The sequence below is a fragment of the Ornithorhynchus anatinus genome, chromosome X5 (genome assembly GCF_004115215.2).
Source record: "Ornithorhynchus anatinus isolate Pmale09 chromosome X5, mOrnAna1.pri.v4, whole genome shotgun sequence".
In the NCBI taxonomy this organism is placed as follows: Eukaryota; Metazoa; Chordata; class Mammalia; order Monotremata; family Ornithorhynchidae; genus Ornithorhynchus; species Ornithorhynchus anatinus.
Genome location: NC_041753.1, coordinates 1,123,518 through 1,142,490, shown reverse-complemented (window position 1 = coordinate 1,142,490; position 18,973 = coordinate 1,123,518). Strand labels below are relative to the sequence as shown.

The 18,973-nt window shown below is 63.0% G+C and overlaps 1 protein-coding gene across 7 annotated transcripts; it reads right to left on the bottom strand.

Moving 5' to 3' along the window:
• Nucleotides 1–201: 201 nt before the first annotated feature.
• On the bottom strand, nucleotides 202–11,559 carry LOC100074158 (tropomyosin alpha-3 chain). Of its 7 annotated transcripts, none has more exons than XM_029054815.2 (9): nucleotides 11,387–11,557; nucleotides 8,461–8,594; nucleotides 8,173–8,290; nucleotides 7,427–7,497; nucleotides 6,953–7,028; nucleotides 5,464–5,526; nucleotides 5,280–5,349; nucleotides 3,926–4,004; nucleotides 267–327 (listed from the first exon to the last, which is right to left on the bottom strand). In XM_029054815.2, the coding sequence occupies exons 1-9, from the start codon at nucleotides 11,516–11,518 to the stop codon at nucleotides 324–326; spliced, it is 747 nt and encodes a 248-aa protein (XP_028910648.1). In that variant the 5' UTR covers nucleotides 11,519–11,557; the 3' UTR covers nucleotides 267–323. The 7 variants fall into 7 exon arrangements, with proteins under 7 accessions (XP_028910647.1, XP_028910646.1, XP_028910648.1 ...); XM_029054812.2 differs by lacking the exons at nucleotides 267–327; nucleotides 6,953–7,028 and adding exons at nucleotides 1,063–1,099; nucleotides 6,284–6,359 and having other exon boundaries at nucleotides 11,387–11,559; XM_029054811.2 differs by lacking the exon at nucleotides 267–327 and adding an exon at nucleotides 1,063–1,099 and having other exon boundaries at nucleotides 11,387–11,558.
• Between the last annotated feature and the right edge of the window lie 7,414 nt (nucleotides 11,560–18,973).

Here is an 18,973-nt window from a genome sequence, read left to right as displayed (position 1 = left end):
GCGGCAAGGATGACGGGGGTGGCCGGCTTCCCTTGGAAAATTGGTCCCACGGATTGGTCTCTCACCACCCCCTCGCACCCCACTGACCCCAGCGAGGCAGGTAGGCAGAGATTGGCACGGGTGCAGGGGGACGGAGCGGGCAGGCCCGGGATAGGGGTGGGGGGTGGGGTGGGGGGAGAGGAGATGGGGATGGATTCGGGGGGGGGGGGGGCGGGGCGGGAGGGGTGTTGAGGTCCGCACTCCTCTACATCTCGTTCAGATCCAGCAGGGTCTGGTCCAGCATCCGCTGTGTGCACAGGTGGTCTTCTTTGGTGCGTTTCAGTTTATCTGGTGGGGCCGGGGCGGGGAGGGGGAAGGGGACACAGGGGGAAGAGGTTACGGTCGAGGGGGAGGGGCAGCGCGCACTTCCCGTTAACTGGCGGTGACGGGCCGACGGCGCTCGACCCCGAGTGATCCTTACCGCGGTCCTCCCCCGAGCCCCCGGTACCTGCCAGTCCCGGGACGGGGCGAGGGGAACCTTCGGTCGGGGAGGGAGGGGGGGACCGGGAAGGCTGGCGCCAAGGGCGCGGGGCGCTGGACCCTCGGCTCCCGCCGACGCCCGGAGGGAGTGGAAGGAATAGGGAAGACCGGGAGTGGGAAGAGAAACACGGGGGGGGCGGGGGGGAAAATCACGCTCACTTCCCCAGCATCTTGGGGGGTTGTGGAAAGAGACCATGAACCCCCCTCCCCCATCTACCCACACCCACAAGAAGCCCCACTCCGGCCCCGTGAGTCCCTTCCGACCCCTGAATCCGCGGGGTGAGGATGTGCAGGCCGCCCCGGGCTCCGGTTGGCCAAGACCCCCTCCCCGATCGGCCCCTCTCTAGCACCACGACGACGACGACAAACAAGTTGCGTGACCGCACGCTCTCCCCCTCCCTCCAGGCAGTCACGGAGAAGCCCCCCTCCGGCTCGGGGAGGAAGAGGAATGGAGGCCGGGCCAGGCCCCGGCCGCCGTCCCCCACCCCCCTCGCCCCCGATCAGTCACACAGATCGCGCAACATTAGCTTCAGCTCGGTAGAGAGCACGCGGTTTCGTTCAAGCTGGCCGGAGAGGCGCTCTGCAGGGGAGGAGGGAGCGGGAAGAGGCCAGGGAAGACGGAGGACGGAGAGATTTGGAGGAGCGGGGGACGGGGAGGGAGGACAGGCAGGGATGGAGACAGAGAAAGAGAGAGAGGGAAGATTAGTCAGTGGTGCCAGTTCGCTCGCCATGCAGCGGGGGAAATCAGAAGGGGACGAGAGGGCAGACAGACAAAAGCAAGGGAGTGGGGGGCAGGGGACAGCCCGAGGCACCACACACGTGGGTTTGTGGGGGGCGGAAGGCCACGAGGGAGGCGAAGCGTGGAAGAGCCGAGCCCCCGACCGACTCCCGCGTCCGGGATGGGTACGGCACGGGGTCCCCGGTGGTCGGTAAAGCCGAGCGACGCCCCCGGCCGCCCACCGAGAGGCTCGGGAGGGGAAGGGAGTCGGACGACCGCGAGGGATGCCGCGGGTCGGTTCTCCGAACCGGCCGGATGCCCGTCCGGGGACTGGCGGGGGTCAACGCCGCCCTCCCCGACGCACCCATCGGCCAACCCCCGAGCGGGAAGACTTTGGTTTTCCCTCCAAGACCCCTCCCCCGTCCGCCGCCCCCAACCCAGCCCCGTGAGCCTGGCTTTGTGCAAGAGGCAAGGTGCGGGGGGTCCGGGGATCCAAGGATTCTGTCACCGTGGGGCTGGAGGGGTCAGCTCCCACTGACGTCCACCCCAAGTCCCTCAGTCCCGGGAGCAGGAAGGGGAGGACGGATGGAGTCGCGACGCCCACTCCCCACCCCAAACGCAGGGTAGCTGCCCCAGGCGGCGAGACCGGCGGTCGGCTGGAGGGGGCTGAGAATGAGGAGCGCCAGGCGGACAGGTCAGACTCAGTGGCCACGGGGGCGGGTCGTGAGACCTCAGCTTGGGAACCGACAATCCCTGGAGGCCTTTCGGCCGGAAAGGCCCGGCGTCCCCCCGGCTCCACCCCCCACCACTTACCTGTCCAGCTGGAGCGGGGTCCACCAGTGGGGTGGGAAAAAGGGGGCGGTGGGGGGGAGGGAGGGACAGATGGGGCGACGGACGTGGACTCGGCCACGCCACGGGGAGACTCCACGCGTCAGACACCAGCCTCCCCCATCCGACCCCCAGCCCCGTGACCCCGTCGGCCGCCCGAGGGCCGACGGCGGCACGTTTGGCCGATCCCCACCCCCGTCCCAGCACGACTCGAGGCGGGCGGCGGCTTGGGGGAGAATTTTAATGGCGGCGGAAGGCCACGCGGAGCCGGGCGGGCGGCGGCGGGTCCGGAGCGGAGCCGGGGGTGGGGGGCGGGGGGCGGCGTGGGCTTATCTGTGTGGAGAAGGAGACACGGGGTGGGAGGTGAGGAAGAGGGGCGGGGAGGGGGGTCACACAAGCCACTCTCGGCGGAGCGGGAGAGGGAAAGAAGGCCAGGAACGACAGGCCGAGGGAAGACTGGGTTAGTGGGGGAAGGGCGGGGGACGCCAGCCTGGTTTTAGGTCCACGGCACACGCTGGGACACGTGTCCACACGGAGGCCAAACAACCGGGTTAACGGGAGGAGTGAGAGACGGGACGATCCACGGCACACGGAGGGAAAGATCTGCACACGCTCCCCGTCGTAGGGCGGGGGGACGACTCATCTCCCTTCCCACGGGCCCCTCACGGACTCCTTTTTTTTCTTAAATGGTACCTGTTAAGCGCTTACTATGTGCCAGGCACTGCACCGGCTGCGCAGATCGGACACAAGGCCCCGTCCCTCCGAGGGCTGTCTTAATTTTCCATTTTCCGGATGAGACAACCGAAGCCCAGAGAAATGACTTGGCCAAAGTCACACGGCAGGGAGGTGGCGGGATGAAGTCTCCGCTCCGCCACTTGCCCGCTGCGTGACCCCGGGCGAGTCCTTAACTTCTCCGTGCCTCGGTTCCCTCATCTGGAAATGGAGATTGAGACTGTGAGCCCCACGTGGGACAGGGACCGTGTCCAACCTGGTTATAAGACAGCCGCCCCAGCACTTAGAACGGCGCTTGGCTAATCTAAGCATTAAGTACCCGTAATTATTAACAACCGCCCAGGTCCTTCTTAGTCCCAGGTCTGGGCTCCAGCCACTAGGCCATGCTGCTCCTCAGCTCTCCGGCCCCCGATTCCCTCTGCTTGTTCAGGACTCATCTTCTCCTGTCCCAGGCTCCCCTTCCTCCGACGTCTAGCTCTTCGAGAGTTTGATACTTCCGCCCCCTCCTGCCTCCGTCCCTCTGGATCTGCCCGACCGCCCCCTTAAATCAGAACCTCTCCAAGGGCACAGAACGGGTCTTCCCCCTCCGTCTCTTCCTCCCCCCTCCGTGGCCAGCTCTAGCCCCTTCGTGGGGCCGGGATCGAATCCCGCTCCGCCACTCTTCTCCTGGGTGACCCTGGGCCGGCCACTTCCCTTCTCTGGGCTTCAGTTCCCTCCTCTGTAAAATGGGAATTAAGGCCGCGAGCCCCACGTGGGACAGGGACCGCGTCCAACTTGACTAGCTTCTATCAACCCCGGCGCTTAGTATGATGCCTGGAACATGGGAAGCTCTGAAATGCCATTTTACACAAAGGGGGTGGGGGGAAAGGGGCGACTACCAGTCCCTCCTCAGCACAACTATCAGCTCAACCGTCCGGCCACGGCAGACCGCACGAGCGCTGAATCCAGTGCCCCGGACGCCCGAGCTGTCGCTCAATAAGTACTCACCCGACTGCTCCCCCAAGCCTCCCGCCCCCCGGCAGACCTAGCGAGCGGCGGAGGGGGAAGCCTCTGGGCCCCCCCCGCACGACGGACAGGCAGGCAGGCGAGGCCACGGCACACGCATGCCCCACGCAGCCCCATAGTTACATGGAGGTCATGTCATTGAGGGCGTGGTCCAGCTCTTCACTAATGGCCTTGTACTTGAGTTTCTGCGCATAGAGCTCGTCTGGAGGGGGGCGAGGGAGGAGCAGCAGCAATAGCAAGGTGGCCAGAGAAGGGGGCAGAGGAGGAGGAAGAGGTTGGAGGAGAAGAGGAGGAGGAGGAGAAGAGGCGGAGGAGAAGGAGAAGAGGTGGAGGAGGAGGAGAAGAGGCGGAGGAGAAGAAGGGGCAGAGGAGGAGGAAGAGAAGGGGCAGAGGAGAGGAGGAGAAGGGGCAGGAGGAGGAAGGGGCAGGAGGAGGAAGAGAAGGGGCAGAAGAGAAGGGGCAGAGGAGGAGGAGGAGGAGGAGGAGAAGGGGCAGAGGAGGAGGAGGAGGAGGAGGAGAAGGGGCAGAGGAGGAGGAGGAGGAGGAGAGGGGCAGAGGGAGGGAGGAGGAGGGGGAGAGAAAGGGGCAGAGGAGGAGGAGGAGGAGGAGGAGGGGGCTGAGAGGAAGAGGAGAAGGGGCAGAGGAGGAGGAGGAGGAGGAGGAGAAGGGGCAGAGGAGGAGGAGGAGGAGGAGGAGAAGGGGCAGAGGAGGAGGAGGAGGAGGGGCAGAGGAGGAGGAGAAGGGGCAGAGGAGGAGGAGGAGGAGGGGCAGAGGAGGAGGAGAAGGGGCAGAGGGAGTGAGGAGGCAGGAGGAGAGGGGCAGAGGAGGAGGAGGAGGGGAGGGAGAAGGGGCAGGGAGGAGGAGGAGGAGGGGGAGGGCAGGAGGGGAGGAGGAGAAGGGGCAGAGGAGGAGGAGGAGGAGGAGGAGAAGGGGCAGAGGAGGAGGAGGAGGAGGAGGAGAAGGGGCAGAGGAGGAGGAGGAGGAGAAGGGGCAGAGGAGGAGGAGGAGGAGGAGGAGAAGGGGCAGAGGAGGAGGAGAAGGGGCAGAGGCGGAGGAGGAGAAGGGGCGGAGGAGTCGGCGCACAGCAGAGAAGTTTCCTTGTGACCACAGGTAGCGTCGGCAGGAATTGAACACCGCGCCCCCATCCCGCCCCCCAACCACCCACCGACTCCCTCCCGGCCATAGGGTGGTCCAGTAAGGGCAGGCCCGCCAGAGATTCACGGGCACCGTGTCCACTCACTCCCCGGAAACCACACCCCACTCAGCGCCGGCTCCCATGCCTGCCTGGGCGGGCGCCACCCTCACCCAGGCTCCCCCGACGAGGAGGCGGGCACCCAGGGCTCAGGGCCAAGACCCGGGGCCCACGGCCGGCCGCCCCGGGGAACGGGCCACCCCGGCTGGGTGGGACTTGCATGTGCGAGACCCCCGGCGTGTGCCCCCCCCCCCCCCGCCCACCCACCAGCAGGTCAGCCCGTACCTTCCAAGTCGTCGATTGTCTTCTCCAGCTTGGCGACCGACCGTTCGGCGAACTCGGCCCGAGTTTCCGCCTGGGGGGAGGGGGACCGGCGCAGGTGGTTAGGCCCCGGTCAGGGGTGGCGAGGGGCAGGTCGTCCCCCTCCCCGCTTGACCTCTCACCCCCGGCACCGCCGCCGACCCCTCACCTCTTTAAGCTTGTCTGTCAGGATCTTGATCTCCTCTTCATACTTGTCCTCTTTCTGGGAGTACTGTCGGGGTGGGAGAGAGAACGGGGCCCGGCCTCAGGTACCGGCTCCCCTCACCGACCCCCAGACTCGGGCAGGACGACGTCTCCCTCTCCTGCCCTAACAGGGCGCGCGCGGGCACGTACACACACACACATACTCTGCCCCCACCTCCCCATCACGCTGCCGGGCACCCGAGGGCGGGGACCGTGTCTTTTTCTTCCCCTTTCCCCGGCACGGGGAGCGGGGTGGGCGCGTGCCTGCCTTTCTGCCCCGGACCTCCGAAGGCCCGGAACGTGAGTCTTCCTCTGTCCCTCCCCCAAGTGGGCACGTGTACATGTGTGCGTTTGCGTGTACTCGCGGGCGTGTGCCTTTCCCCTCCGGACTGGCAGCTTCCCGAAGGCCTGGAACGTGCGTCTTCCTCGGTCCTTCCCCCAGCGCACACGTGTACGTAGGTGCAGGCACGCATTTCGCCAAGCCGGCAGGCAGCCCTTGAGGGCAGGCACTACCTTCCTCCTCCCTCGGTGCCCAGGCACACGGAAAGAGGGGGACGGTGTGCGTATGTGTGCGTCGGGGGGGGGGGGATGTGTGTGTTGTGCGCACGCACACGTGTGCAGGGAGGCTTGTGTGTCTCCCACCACCCCACGCCCCGGCGGGAGGCAGCTCTGGCGGCTTCCGGAGCTGGCCGACGGCACCAAGGTCCCCCTCGGGCACCAGAACTCTGCCTCCGCGGGACGGCGGGGAGGGGGCCGGCCCCTCTCGCGCGTCGACCAGCCCCTACCTTCTCGGCCTGAGCCTCGAGGGATTTCAGATTGTTGGTGACGTTCTTCAGCTCCTCCTCCAGCTCGGAGCACTTACTGCCATCGCGGGGAGCAGGGGAGGGGGAGCGCCAGAGAGAGACAGAGACAGACACCGAGAGAGAGGAAGCGCGAGGAGGGGACAGACGCGGGAATCCATCCCGAGGCGGCAGGGGTCAGGAGTAGAAGAGATGCAGAGACAGAGAGAGACACAGAGAAAGGAGAGAGGGAGAGGTCCGACCTTGCTGGACAGGCCCCACCCCCCCGTCCGCCCCTGCCCTCCACCACCCACGACTGGGGCGGAAGGGAGGGAAGGAATAAGGGAGCTGGGCGGGGCGGACCCAGGGCTGGCAACCGGGGATCAGCCCAGTGTTTAGCACACGGTACCCTTCCTTACCAGGGCCCCGGCCTGCTCCCCTGAAGGCTACCTTCCGCTGACTCAAACCCGCCAGGACAGGAGGAGGAGGAGGGAGTTAGGCAAGGGGTGAAGGGAAAAAAATAAAATAAAGGACACAGAAGATGGAGCATTCCACGTGCAGCGGAGGCAGGGGGAGGGGACGGAGCATGCCATGTGTAGCGGCGGCGGGGAGGGACGGCGGCACAGTCACGCATTCGAATCCCCGCGTGCCCGCCCTCCCCCGCCCCCCCAGTACCTTCTCCTCGGCCGCGTTCAGGCCCTTGAGGTTCTGGTCCATCAGTCGGATCTGCTCATCCATTTCCCGACAGCGACTGTGTTGTGGCCGTCATTCCCGGGGGGTGGGGGTGGGGGGGGCACAAGCAGGGAGGATGGGGATGGGGGAGAGCATGTTAAATCAAACACAGGCGATGGAGGGGGCGGTGAGGACACAGGCCAAAACGGGGTGGAGGTCAGAGGGCGGGTCACGAGCATGCCATGCAACGGGTGAGACGCACAGGCAGCTCCGCAAGCCGACGGCGGTGACGGGTGGAGTCGACGGGGCCAGGGAGGGGGTGGGGGGTGGGGGGAGAGGGCATCTGTCCCGGCCTCTGCTTACTCTGGCCCCTAGCCTGAGCCCAGTCCCCCCACCGCCCTCCAGAGCCCCCCGGACCCAGGTTTGCCCGGGACGGGGGTGGGGAGGGTCGTCCCCGGGGGGGGGGGAACCACTCACGATTCGGCCAGTTCTGCCCGCTCTTCCGTGCGCTCCAGATCCCCTTCGATGATCACCAGCTTGCGTGCCACCTGGGCCAAACCCACCCCGCGACCCGAGCGGTGGGGGGGTCAGCCAGAGGCCGCACCCACCCTCCCTATCCTTCACAGCTGGCCGGGCCTCGCCCTCCTCTTTAGGCGCTTACTCTGTGTCGGGCCACTTGCCAGCTGTGTGACTGTGGGCAAGTCCCTTAACGTCTCTGGGCCTCAGGTACCTCATCTGTAAAATGGGGATTAACTGTGAGCCTCACGTGGGGCAACCCGATGACCCTGGATCTCCCCCAGCGCTTAGAACAGTGCTCTGCACAGAGTAAGCGCTTAACAAATACCGACGTCATTATTAAGCGCTGGGGTAGATGCACCGTAATCAGGTTGGCCACACTCCCCGTCCCCCAGCCTTCATCCCCGTTTTACAGATGAGGTAACGGAGGCCCGGAGGAATGAAGTGACTCGCCCACGGTCACGGAGCAGACGAGCGGTGGTGCCGGGATTTTAAACCCGGCTCCTCCTTTCTGATTCCCGGGGCCGGGATCTATCCACCGGGCCACGCCGCCTCTCTTCCGCCTCCCAACACCCTCTTTGGATCGGGCGAGGGGGTCCCATCCGCCTGGCCCCGGGGTTTCGGCTTCGTGTTCCTCTCTCCGCGTCTCCTCCTCCTCCCCCCGCCCGCCGGCAAGCAGCCCGGTCACCCCGTCCCGAGCCACTCACCTCCTCGTACTTCCGGTCGGCCTCCTCGGCGATGTGTTTGGCCTCCTTCAGCTGGATCTCCTGCAGCTCCATCTTCTCCTCGTCCTTCAGGGCCCGGTTCTCGATGACCTTCATGCCTCTGCCCGGGGAGGGGGGGATACGGAGGAGGTGGGGGACGGTCCGGCGTCGACGCCCCCGTGCCACCGGCCCGGGGCCGGCGGCCGAGCCCCGGACGGAGGGAGGGGAAGACGGACGGACACGGGGACGGGAGGGCTGGGGGGACGACGACGACGGACGGCCCCGGCCCACCTCTCGCTCTCGTCCGCGGCCTTCTCGGCCTCCTCCAGCTTCTGCAGGGCCGTGGCCAGCCGCTCCTGGGCGCGATCCAGTTCTTCCTCCACCAGCTGGATGCGGCGGTTCAAGGAGGCCACCTCCGCCTCGGCCTGCGCGGGGGCGGACGGACGGACGGGGCGGTCGGGCACGCCGTGTGTCCTCGGGGAAGCCGTCCTTCCTCTCCGACCTTCCCACCCCCGGCGCCTACCCACCCGGGGAGGCCGAAGGAGCCGCGAGGCCCCGTGGCCGGAGCCCGGCGGGGACCCGGGTTCTCCTCCCGGCCCCGCCGCTCGTCTGTCGTGTGGCCTCGGGCGGGTCGCTTCCCCACTCCGGGCCTCGGTTCCCTCGTCTGTAAACGGGGACGAGGACCGCGGCCCCGCGAGGGGACAGGGGACCGCGTCCAACCCGCTCAGCTCGTAGGCGCCCCGCGCTCCGCGCGGGGCCCGGCCCGGGGGAGGCGTCAGATCGTTGCGGGCCGGCGAACGCGTCTGTCAATTCCGCGGGACCGTCCCCTCCCGAGGGCTCGGTCCGGTCCCCCGCCCAGAGTGAGCGCTCCACAGCTACGGCCGAAGAGACGGAGGAAGGGTCCCGCCCCCCGCCTCGGCCTCCGCTCCCATCGCCCCCCGGTCCGCGGACGCCCTCCCCGCGGGACCGCCGAACCCTCCCCCGGGGGAGGGTTGGGGGGGGGGGGGAGACCTTTCGGCCTCACCCCGACCGCCCACCCCCGCGGGCCGCGGGGACCGACCGTGGGTCCGGGGGAGGGGCGGGTTGCCGGGGCGACAGGGCCGGCCGGGCCGGGAATTCCTGGGAGGGCGGGGAGGACGTGCCACCCGCACAGAGTCACAGACGCGCACACACACACACAGAAGACAGCCAAGGCCGGGCGGGGCTGCGGCGCAGCCCCGGAGCGGAAATGCTAAGCGGGGCGAGGCCGGCCACATTGCCCCCCTCCCTCCCAGCCCGGCCCTGCCCTGGGGGTCCACCAGGTCCCAGCCCCCCACCCGGGGGTCAGAGCTGGGGGGTCGAGGGACCCCTCCCCCGGGATGGACGTCGTTGGAGGAGGCGGCGGGGGAGAGAGCAGATAAGGATCTCCTCCCGGGGTGACCCGTGAGGCCCCCCACCCCTCCTGGGACCCCGGGGGGCGGGGGGCAGGCCAGGGGCCCGCCCGACCTCGGGCGGCGGCTCGATCCCCGCCGCCCCGCCCCGCGCCCAGGGGAAAGTTCCAGGGAGTTGCCCGCTCTTCGCCCCAACCGGGCGGAGGAGGAGGACGGGTGGGGGGGGGGAAAAAAAAAAATCTAATCAGCCCTCCCGCCCCCCACCCCCCTCGAGGCCCGATTTCCTTCTACCCACCCCAGCGCTTAGCACAGTGCCCGGCACCCAGAACGAACACCGCAGCTATTATCACTACACGCTGTGGGCGGGGATCGTGTCTGGGAATTGCCCCCCCCCCCCCCCCCGCCCCAGCGCTCAGTACGGTCCTCTCGCTCAGTAAACAGGACCGCCTCCCGCGCCCACCCAAGCGCGGGGCCCTCCACGCCGGAAGCTCGTTGGGGGCAGCTAGGGTGTCCGTTTATAGCTAGAGAGTACCCTCCCAGGCGCTCAGTACAGTGCTCTGCACACAGCAGGCGCTCAATAAGTACGACTGACTCCCCCGGACGGCTCCCGGAGCCGGGACCTTCTGCTCTGGAGCTCGTTGTGGGCAGGAAATGGGACCGCTTAGGGCTATAGGGCACCCTCCCAGGCGCTTAGTACAGTGCTCTGCACATAGTAGGCGCCCATTAAATACGACTGACTCCCCTGCAACACCCCCCCGGATCTCAGGCGCGGGGCCTTCTGCTCTGGAGCTCGTTGTGGGCAGGAAATGGGACCGCTTTGGGCCGTAGAGTACCCTCCCAAGCGCTTAGTACGGTGCTCTGCACGCACTGAAGGCTCAATAAAAAGGACCAGCCCGATTCCCGCACGCTCCCCCCGGATCTCAGACCCCGGGGCCTTCTGCTCAGGAGCTCGTTGTGGGCAGGGACTGTGTCCGCTCCCGGCTAGACTGGCCTCTCCCAGGCGCTTAGTACAGTGCTCCGCACGCGGTAGGCGCTCAATACATGGGCACGCCCCGGAGGGGGACGAAGCCAGGGGGCCCCGGCTTCCTCTCCGCCAAACTGCTGCCTCATTTCCTGCGAGGAGGGGCGGAAAGGAGGCCGGACTCGGAGGCTTTCCTGCCGCCGCGGCCCCGCCCCAGCGCTTAGCGCAGCGCTCGGCACCCCGTAAGCGCCGCCGTCACAGGTCGTGGGTTCTAATCCCGCCGCCGCCACTCATCGGCCGGGTGACTGTGGGCCGGTCGCTTCCCCGGACCTCAGTGACCCCCCTCTGGAAAATGGGGATGAAGCGCGGGGGGGGGGGGGCGCGGGCTCATCCCCTCCTATCTCCCCCGGCGCTCAGCACAGTGCTTGGCGCCTACGCAAGGTCTCCATCATTATTACAAACCGTGTCTCGGTGGCCAGAGGCCGGGCTGGGGAGTCAAAGGTCGTGGGTTCCAATCCCGCCTCCGCCACTCATTCATTCCAGAGTACTGATCGAGCGCTTACTATGTGCGGGGCCCTGGACTAAGCGCTGCGAATGCACAGACCGACACTCATCAGCCGGGTGACTTCCCTGGAAAAAGGGAGCGCCCCAGGTGGGCCGACGCCCTCGCCCCAGCGCTTGGCACAGGGCCGGCGCGGACCACGGGCCGCCACCCTTCCCATGCATCCATCCCATGGTATCCCCTGAGCGCCTACTCTGCGCAGAGCGCTCGGGGCGGCACGTTATTAACCTAAATACGAAGGGGAATGAATGCATGACGGCATGAATGAATGAATGAATGATTGCGCCTCCCTCCCCTCCCCCTCCCCGCCCCCGGCGGCCCTACCTGCTCCCGGGCCCGCTTCTCCCCCTCCACCTCCCGCTGCAGCCGCTCGGCCCGCTCCTCCGCGTCGTCCGCCTGCTGCTGCAGCACCTGGATCTTGCGCTTGACGGCCTCGATGGTGGTGATGCCGGCCATGGTGCCGCCGCCGCCGCCGCCCTGCCCCGGCCCCTGCCCCCCCCCCGGCCCTGCTCTTCCCCTCCGCTCCGCTCGGAGCCGCCGCCGCCGCTTCTCTCCCCCGCCCCGCGCTTCCGCCCGCTCCGCCCTGAAATACCGGAAGTCGCCCACCCCGCCCGGAAGTGACGCCGCCCCGGCCGCCCCGCGCGCCCCTCCTCGCCCGCCAATCAGGAGGGCCGGGGGCGAAAGGGGGCGGGGCCTGCGGCCGCCTCGCTGACCCGCCCCTCCCCCCTCCGCCCGTCAATCACTCCCTCAGCCACTCATTCATTCATTCGTTCGTAGGGATTGAGCGCTCCCTGGGCGCGGAGCACTGGGCTAAACGCTTGGAACGTACAATAGGGCAACAGATCGATGCCATCCCTGACCCACAACGGGCTCCCAGTCTAGAAGGGGGGAGACAGACCACACAACAAAAGTCATTCATTCATTCATTCGTATGGATTGAGCGCTCCCTGGGTGCAGAGCACTGGCCTAAGCGCTTGGAACCCGCAGTTCAGCTGCAGAGAGGGACCATCCCTGCCCACAGCGGGCTCCCAGTCTAGAAGGGGGGAGGCAACACAACAAAAGTCATTCATTCATTCATTCGTATGGATTGAGCGCTCCCTGGGTGCAGACCGCTGGCCTAAGCGCTTGGAACCCGCAGTTCAGCTGCAGAGAGGGACCATCCCTGCCCACAGCGGGCTCCCAGTCTAGAAGGGGGGAGACAACACAACAAAAGTCATTCATTCATTCATTCGTATGGATTGAGCGCTCCCTGGGTGCAGAGCACTGGCCTAAGCGCTTGGAACCCGCAGTTCAGCTGCAGAGAGGGACCATCCCTGCCCACAGCGGGCTCCCAGTCTAGAAGGGGGGAGGCAACACAACAAAAGTCATTCATTCATTCATTCGTATGGATTGAGCGCTCCCTGGGTGCAGACCGCTGGCCTAAGCGCTTGGAACCCGCAGTTCAGCTGCAGAGAGGGACCATCCCTGCCCACAGCGGGCTCCCAGTCTAGAAGGGGGGAGGCAACAAAACAAAAGTCAGTCATTCATTCATTCGTATGGATTGAGCGCTCACTGGGTGCAGAGCGCTGGCCTAAGCGCTTGGAACGTGCAATTTGGCTACAAAGAGGGACCATCCCTGCCCCACAACGGGGTCCCGGTCTAGAACGGGGGAGACAGCAAAGAAAAAAGTCAGCCAGTCAGTGATTCGTATGGATTGAGCACTCACTGGGTGCAGAGCACTGTACTAAGCGCTTGGAAAGTACAATTCAGCAACAGAGACCATCCCTACCCAACAACGGGCTCACAGTCTAGAAGGGGGGAGACAGACAACAAAACAAAGCAGTCAGCCAATCGTATTTATTGAGCGCTTCCTGCGTGCAGAGCACTGGACTAAGCACGTGGAAAGTACAATTGGGCAACAAAGAGAGGCAATCGCTGCCCAACAACGGGCTCACAGTCTAAAAGGAGGACACAGACAGCAGAGCAAAACAGTCAGTCATTCAGTCATATTTATTGAGCGCTTCCCGAGTGCAGAGCACTGGACCAAGCGCTTGGAACGGACAATTCGGCAACAAAGAGAGGCAATCCCTGCCCAACAAGGGGCTCGCAGTCTAAAAGGGGGAGGCAGACAGCAGAGCAAAACAGTTAGTCATTCAATCATATTTATTGAGCGCTTCCTGAGTGCAGAGCACTGGACCAAGCGCTTGGAACGGACAATTCGGCAACGAAAGAGAGGCAATCCCTGCCCAACAAGGGGCTCACAGTCTAAAAGGGGGAGACAGACAGAGAAACAAAACAGTCAGTCATTCATTCGATCGTTATATATTAAGCGCTTACTGTGTGTCCAGCACTGTACTAAGCGATTGGGAGAGCGCGCTAGAACAGTAAACAGACCATAATGGGGTGGGGCAGTAGAGGAGGGCAGGGGAGGGGGAATTTTACAACCCTTCTCTTCCCCCGACCCCCCAACTCCCACTCTGGCAACCGAGCAGGCCCCGTCACAACTGCCCCTTCCTCAACATCATCACCAGCAACGTCAGAAGTATATATCGGTCGCCTACTATAAATAAGAATAATAGTGGTATTTGTAAAGTGATGATTATGGTATTTTGTTAAGTGCTTACTATGTGCAGAGCACTGTTCTAAGCGCTGGGGGAGATACGGGGTCATCAGGTTGTCCCCCGTGAGGCTCCCAGTCTTCATCCCCATTTTACAGATGAGGTAACAGGCCCAGAGAAGTGAAGTCACCCAGCTGACAAGTGGCAGAGCGGGAATTCGAACCCATGTCCTCCGACTCCCAAGCCCGGGCTCTTTCCACTGAGCCACGCCGCTTCTTAAGCTCTGGGGGAGGGGCCTCGGTTTCCTCATCCGTAAAATGGGCACGGTGAGACCTGCCTCTCCCTGCCCCGAGGGGAGGTTGTGAGAACGTAAATCAGATAAGGGATGTGAAAGAAAGGGCTTTGGGGAAGTCAAAATGTGGTGCAAATTTGAGGTATCATAAAGTGACCCCATCCCTTCCTGGCCCTTTTCCCCTTGAGAAAGATAAGGTCAGGGCTCCCACAGACACACACCCTCCCCTACACACTCCGTCCCCTCCCAGAGAGACAGAAGGCCGGCCTGCCCCCTCCCCAGATCTCCTCTCCCCTGGATGGGGCTAGCTCAGGGTCTTTGCCAAAATGGAGACCCCCAGCGCCCCGCTCCTCCTCCGACTTTCTGAACTCAGTGAGGTGTTTGAGGAGGAAGGAGAGACAAGCGAGAGGGAGAGAGGGGAAGAGGGCCATTTCTGGCCCAGACATTCTTCAGCCCCAGCCCCAAGGGCTGTAGGCTAATAATCATAATAATGTTGGTATTTGTGAAGCGCTTACTACGAGCAGAGCACCGTTCTAAGCTCCGGGGGAGATCCGGGGTCATCAGGTTGTCCCACGTGAGGCTCACAGTTAACCCCCATTTTACAGATGAGGTAACTGAGGCTCCGAGAAGTGAAGCGACTCGCCCACAGTCACCCAGCTGACAAGGGGCAGAGCGGGGATTCGAACCCATGACCTCTGACTCCCAAGCCCGGGCTCTTTCCACCGAGCCACGCTGCTTCTCTTAAAGAGCCGAGGGCCCCACCCTCAGGGATTTGATTTTTTTTCCCCGAAGAAGAGGGAGGCCTGTCTACCCCGGCTCCATCCCGCTGCAGCCAACGTTTGCGCCGCAAGCCGAGCTCCCGCCTGCCTCTCTGGAGGGCCCCGACTGGACTCTCGGGGTTCCCATGGGCTGGTGCTCGGACCGACCCTGTAGGGTGACCTTTTGGTCCTTTTGGGCTTGGGAGTCAGAGGTCACGGGTTCGAATCCCAGCTCCGCCACTTGTCAACTGCGTGACCGTGGGCAAGTCACTTCACTGCTCTGGGCCTCAGTTCCCTCTTCTGTAAAATGGGGATGAAGACTGTGAGCCTCACGTGGGACAACCTGATTACCCTGAATCTACCCCAGCGCTTAGAACAGCGCTCTGCACATGGTAAGCGCCTAACAAATACCAATATTATTATTATGATTATTATTTTCCCTTCTCCACCTCCTGAATCCCATCCCCTCTCCGCTGGAGACAAAGGGATCAGGAATCCCTCAGTCTGGAATCAGTCGGTCGATCCTATCTAATAATTCTGGTGTTTGTTAAGCGCTTACTATGTGCCCGGCACTGTACTGAGCGCTGGGGTAGAGGCGAGCAGATCGGTTTGGACACAGTCCCTGTCCCACGTGGGGCTCACAGTCTCAATCCCCATTTTACAGATGGGGAAACCGAGGCAAGGAGAAGTCAAGTGATTTGCCCAAGGTCACGGAGCAGACAGGCGGCGGTGCCAGGATCATTCATTCATTCAATCGCATTTATCGAGCGCTTACTATGTAGAGAAGCAGCGTGGCTTAGTGGAAAGAGCACGGGCTTTGGAGTCAGAGGTCATGGGTTCGAATCCCGGCTCAGCTACTTGTCAGCTGTGTGACTTTGGGCAAGTCACTTAACTTCTCGGTGCCTCAGTTACCCCATCTGTAAAATGGGGATTAAAACTGTGAGCCCCACGTGGGACAACCTGATTCCCTTGTGTCTACTCCAGTGCTTAGAACAGTGCTCGGCACATAGTAAGCGCTTAACAAATACCAACATTTATTTTATTTTGTGTGCAGAGCACTATACTATGAGAAGCAGCGTGGCTCGGTGGCAAGAGCCCGGGCTTGGGAGTCAGAGGTCATGGGTTCGAATCCCGGCTCTGCCACTTGTCAGCTGTGTGACTGTGGGCGAGTCACTTAACGTCTCTGGGCCTCGGTTCCCTCATCTGTCAAATGGGGGTGAAGACCGGGAGCCTCACGGGGGACAACCTGATGACCCCGTATCTCCCCCAGCGCTTAGAACAGTGCTCTGCACCTAGTAAGCGGTTACAAAGACCGACATTATTATTATTATTACTATTATCACCCAGGAACCTGCCGCCCCGCTCCCCAGTCTTGGCTTTCAGGGCCCTGGACGTCCCCCACACCGCCCCGGTGGGGTGCAGAACGGCCCGGTGCCGCCCCGGAGGACCTAAGGAAGAGTTCACCGTCAACTCTGAGCCTGAAATTCTGCTCTCCCTGTCCCTGTTGAGCTTTGGCTTCATCTTAGCTTTGTGTTTCATCTCTTCTTGTGGATCCGTCGCCAGTCCCCTCTTCCCCCTCCCCCTTTTTTTTTATGGTATCTGTTAAACGCTTCCTAAGTGCCAAGTAGAGTTCTGAGCGATGGGCTGAGCACAAGACAGTCAGGTTGGACCCAGTCCCAGTCCCCTATGGGGCTCCCGGCCCTAAATTGGTGGGAGGGGGATCAAATCCCCCTTTACAGCTGAGGCAACCGAGGCACAGAGAAGTGACTTTCCTAAGGTCACAGAGCAGACAAGTGGCAGGGCCGGGATTAGAACCCAGGTCCCCTGACTCCCAGGCCCACGTTCTTCAAACCAGCCCACGCTGCTTTCTATTTTCAGATTGTTAGCCCTCCTAGGGACAGGGAGAACGTCTGACTCCCACCTGTGCGTCCCTTCCCGGTGCTCAGTACAGTGCTCTGAGCCCATTAAACACTCAATAGTTACTACTAAAACTAATAATAATGGTGATATGCGTTAGCGCTTGAGAAGCGGCGCGGCTCGGCGGAAAGACCCCGGGCTTGGGAGTCAGAGGTCACGGGTTCGAATCTCCGCTCTGCCACTTGGCAGCTGTGTGACTGTGGGCGAGTCACTTCACTTCTCTGGGCCTCAGTGACCTCATCTGGAAAATGGGGATGAAGACTGGGAGCCTCACGTGATGACCCTCTATCTACCCCAGCGCTTAAACAGTGCTCTGCACATAGTAAGCGCTTAACAGATCCCAACAGTATCATTGTTATTACTATGCGCCAGGCACTGTACTAAGTGCCAGGGTAGAGAGAGGCGGGTGGGTTGGGCACAGTCCCCGGCCCACGTAGGGCTCCCAGTTGTAAGCCCCGTTTTCCAGATGAGGTCACTGAGGCCCAGAGAAGGGACGTGACCGAGGTCACACAGCAGGCGAGTAGCGGGAGCAGGGAGGAGGACTCGGGTCCGTTCCGCTGAAGCGCGCTGCTTCTCCCTGCGGGGAGGGACCCTGGGGGGGGGACGGGCTTGGGGGGGCTCAGAGGGTCACGCCAGCCCACCCCCCTCCTGGGCCTGATTGGGCAGCTGCGGATGGGCCGGCTTGGGTGACCGGGAGGAGGAGAGGGGGACGGGGCGGCCGGCCAAGCCCCTCTATTGTTTTCCTAGAAACGGTCCCAACGATGGATTCCTTCCAGGGGCACCTCCATCCCCCACCTCTGTCCCAACCTACCCCCGCTAAACCTGCCTATTTTGGCTGCTGGTCCACCCTGCCCCCCCTCTCCCACCTGTCTCCGGCCCCTCTTTGACCCCCGGGGCTACACGGACCAGAGGGAAGGGCTGGGGGGGGCGGATGGGGGAGGAGGAGTGCCTGGGTGGCAAGAAGAAGAATAATAATTGCGGTATTTGTGAAGCGCTTCCTATGTGCCACGCACTGTACTGAGCCCTTGGGAGAATACAATACAGAAAAGTAGCGCGGCTCAGTGGGGAGAGCCCGGGCTTGGGAGTCAGAAGTCATGGGTTCGAATCCCCGCTCCGCCGCTTGTCAGCCGGGTGACCTTGGGCAAGTCACTTCACTTCTCTGGGCCTCGGTGACCTCCTCTGTCAAATGGGGATTAACTGTGAGCCTCATCCTCAGCCTCATCGGCACTGAGTAAGCGCTTCACAAATACCAACATTATTATTATTCTCTGGGCCTCAGTTACCTCATCTGTAAAACGGGGATGAAGACGGTGAGCCCCAAGTGGGGCAACCTGATCACCTTGTATCCCCCCCAGTGCTTTGCACGTAGTAAGCGCCTAACAAATGTCATCATTCGTTAATTAACACTGGCCGGATCCTCCTACCTATAATTCATCTTAGTTTCTGTCTCTCCCTTCCCCGCTAGTTTATAACCTCCTTGAGGGCAGGGGTCAGATCAACTAACTTCACCGGCCACCTTACGGTGCTCCTCAAGAAGGTCATTCATCCGTATTTACTGAGCACTTACTGTACGCGGAGCACTGGATTAAGCACTTGGGAGAGGACGATACGACAATAAAGGGACACATTCCCTGCCCACAACGAGCTCACGGTCTAGAGGCGGGGAGACGGACAAGAATAGAAATAAATTCATGACGGATGTGGGCATGAGTGGTGCGGGGCTGGGAGGGCGGGAGGAATAAATGGAGAGAGTCGGGGCGACCCAGAAGGGAGTGGGAGAAGAGGAAAAGGGGGTTCAATCATCCCTGGAGGAGATGAGCTTTCAATAAAGCTTCAGAAGGGGGGAGAATCGTTGTCGGGGGATTTGAGGAGGGAGGGCGTCCCAGGCCAGAGGCAGGACGTGGCCCACGGGTCGGCGGCGGGACCGGCGAGATGGAGGCCCGGGGAGGAGGTCAGCGCCACAGGAGCGAAGTATGCGGGCAAGGTGATGGAGGACTTGAAACCCAACGGTGAGGAGATTTTGTTTGATGCGGAGGCGGACGGGCAACCACGGGGGCTTTTCGAGGAGGGCGGCGACGTCCTGAATGTTTCTGCTCAACAGGTACTACTGTCTGCCCAAAGTCACAGCCTCTCTGGCTCCGACTTCCTTTTTTTATGGTATTTGTTAAGCACTTCCTATTTGCCCGGCACTGTTCTAAGCACCGGGGCAGATGCCAAATAATCACAAAGCAATAATAATAATAATAATAAGGTTGGCATTTGTTAAGAGCCTACTATGTGCAGAGCACTGTTCTAAGCGCTGGGGGAGATACAGGGGAATCAGGTTGACCCATGTGAGGCTCACAGTCTTCATCCCCATTTTCCAGATGAGGTCACTGAGGCCCAGGGAAGTGAAGTGACTTGCCCA

Excerpts from the sequence above, each read along its gene's own strand:
- LOC100074158 (XM_029054812.2), bottom strand. The coding sequence starts at position 11,518 with ATGGCCGGCATCACCACCATCGAGGCCGTCAAGCGCAAGATCCAGGTG. Across the intron at positions 7,498-8,172 it reads CCGACCGGAAGTACGAGGAG|GTGGCACGCAAGCTGGTGAT; the intron begins GTGAGTGGCTCG and ends GGTTTGGCCCAG. Across the intron at positions 5,527-6,283 it reads TCGAGGCTCAGGCCGAGAAG|TACTCCCAGAAAGAGGACAA; the intron begins GTAGGGGCTGGT and ends CCACCCCGACAG.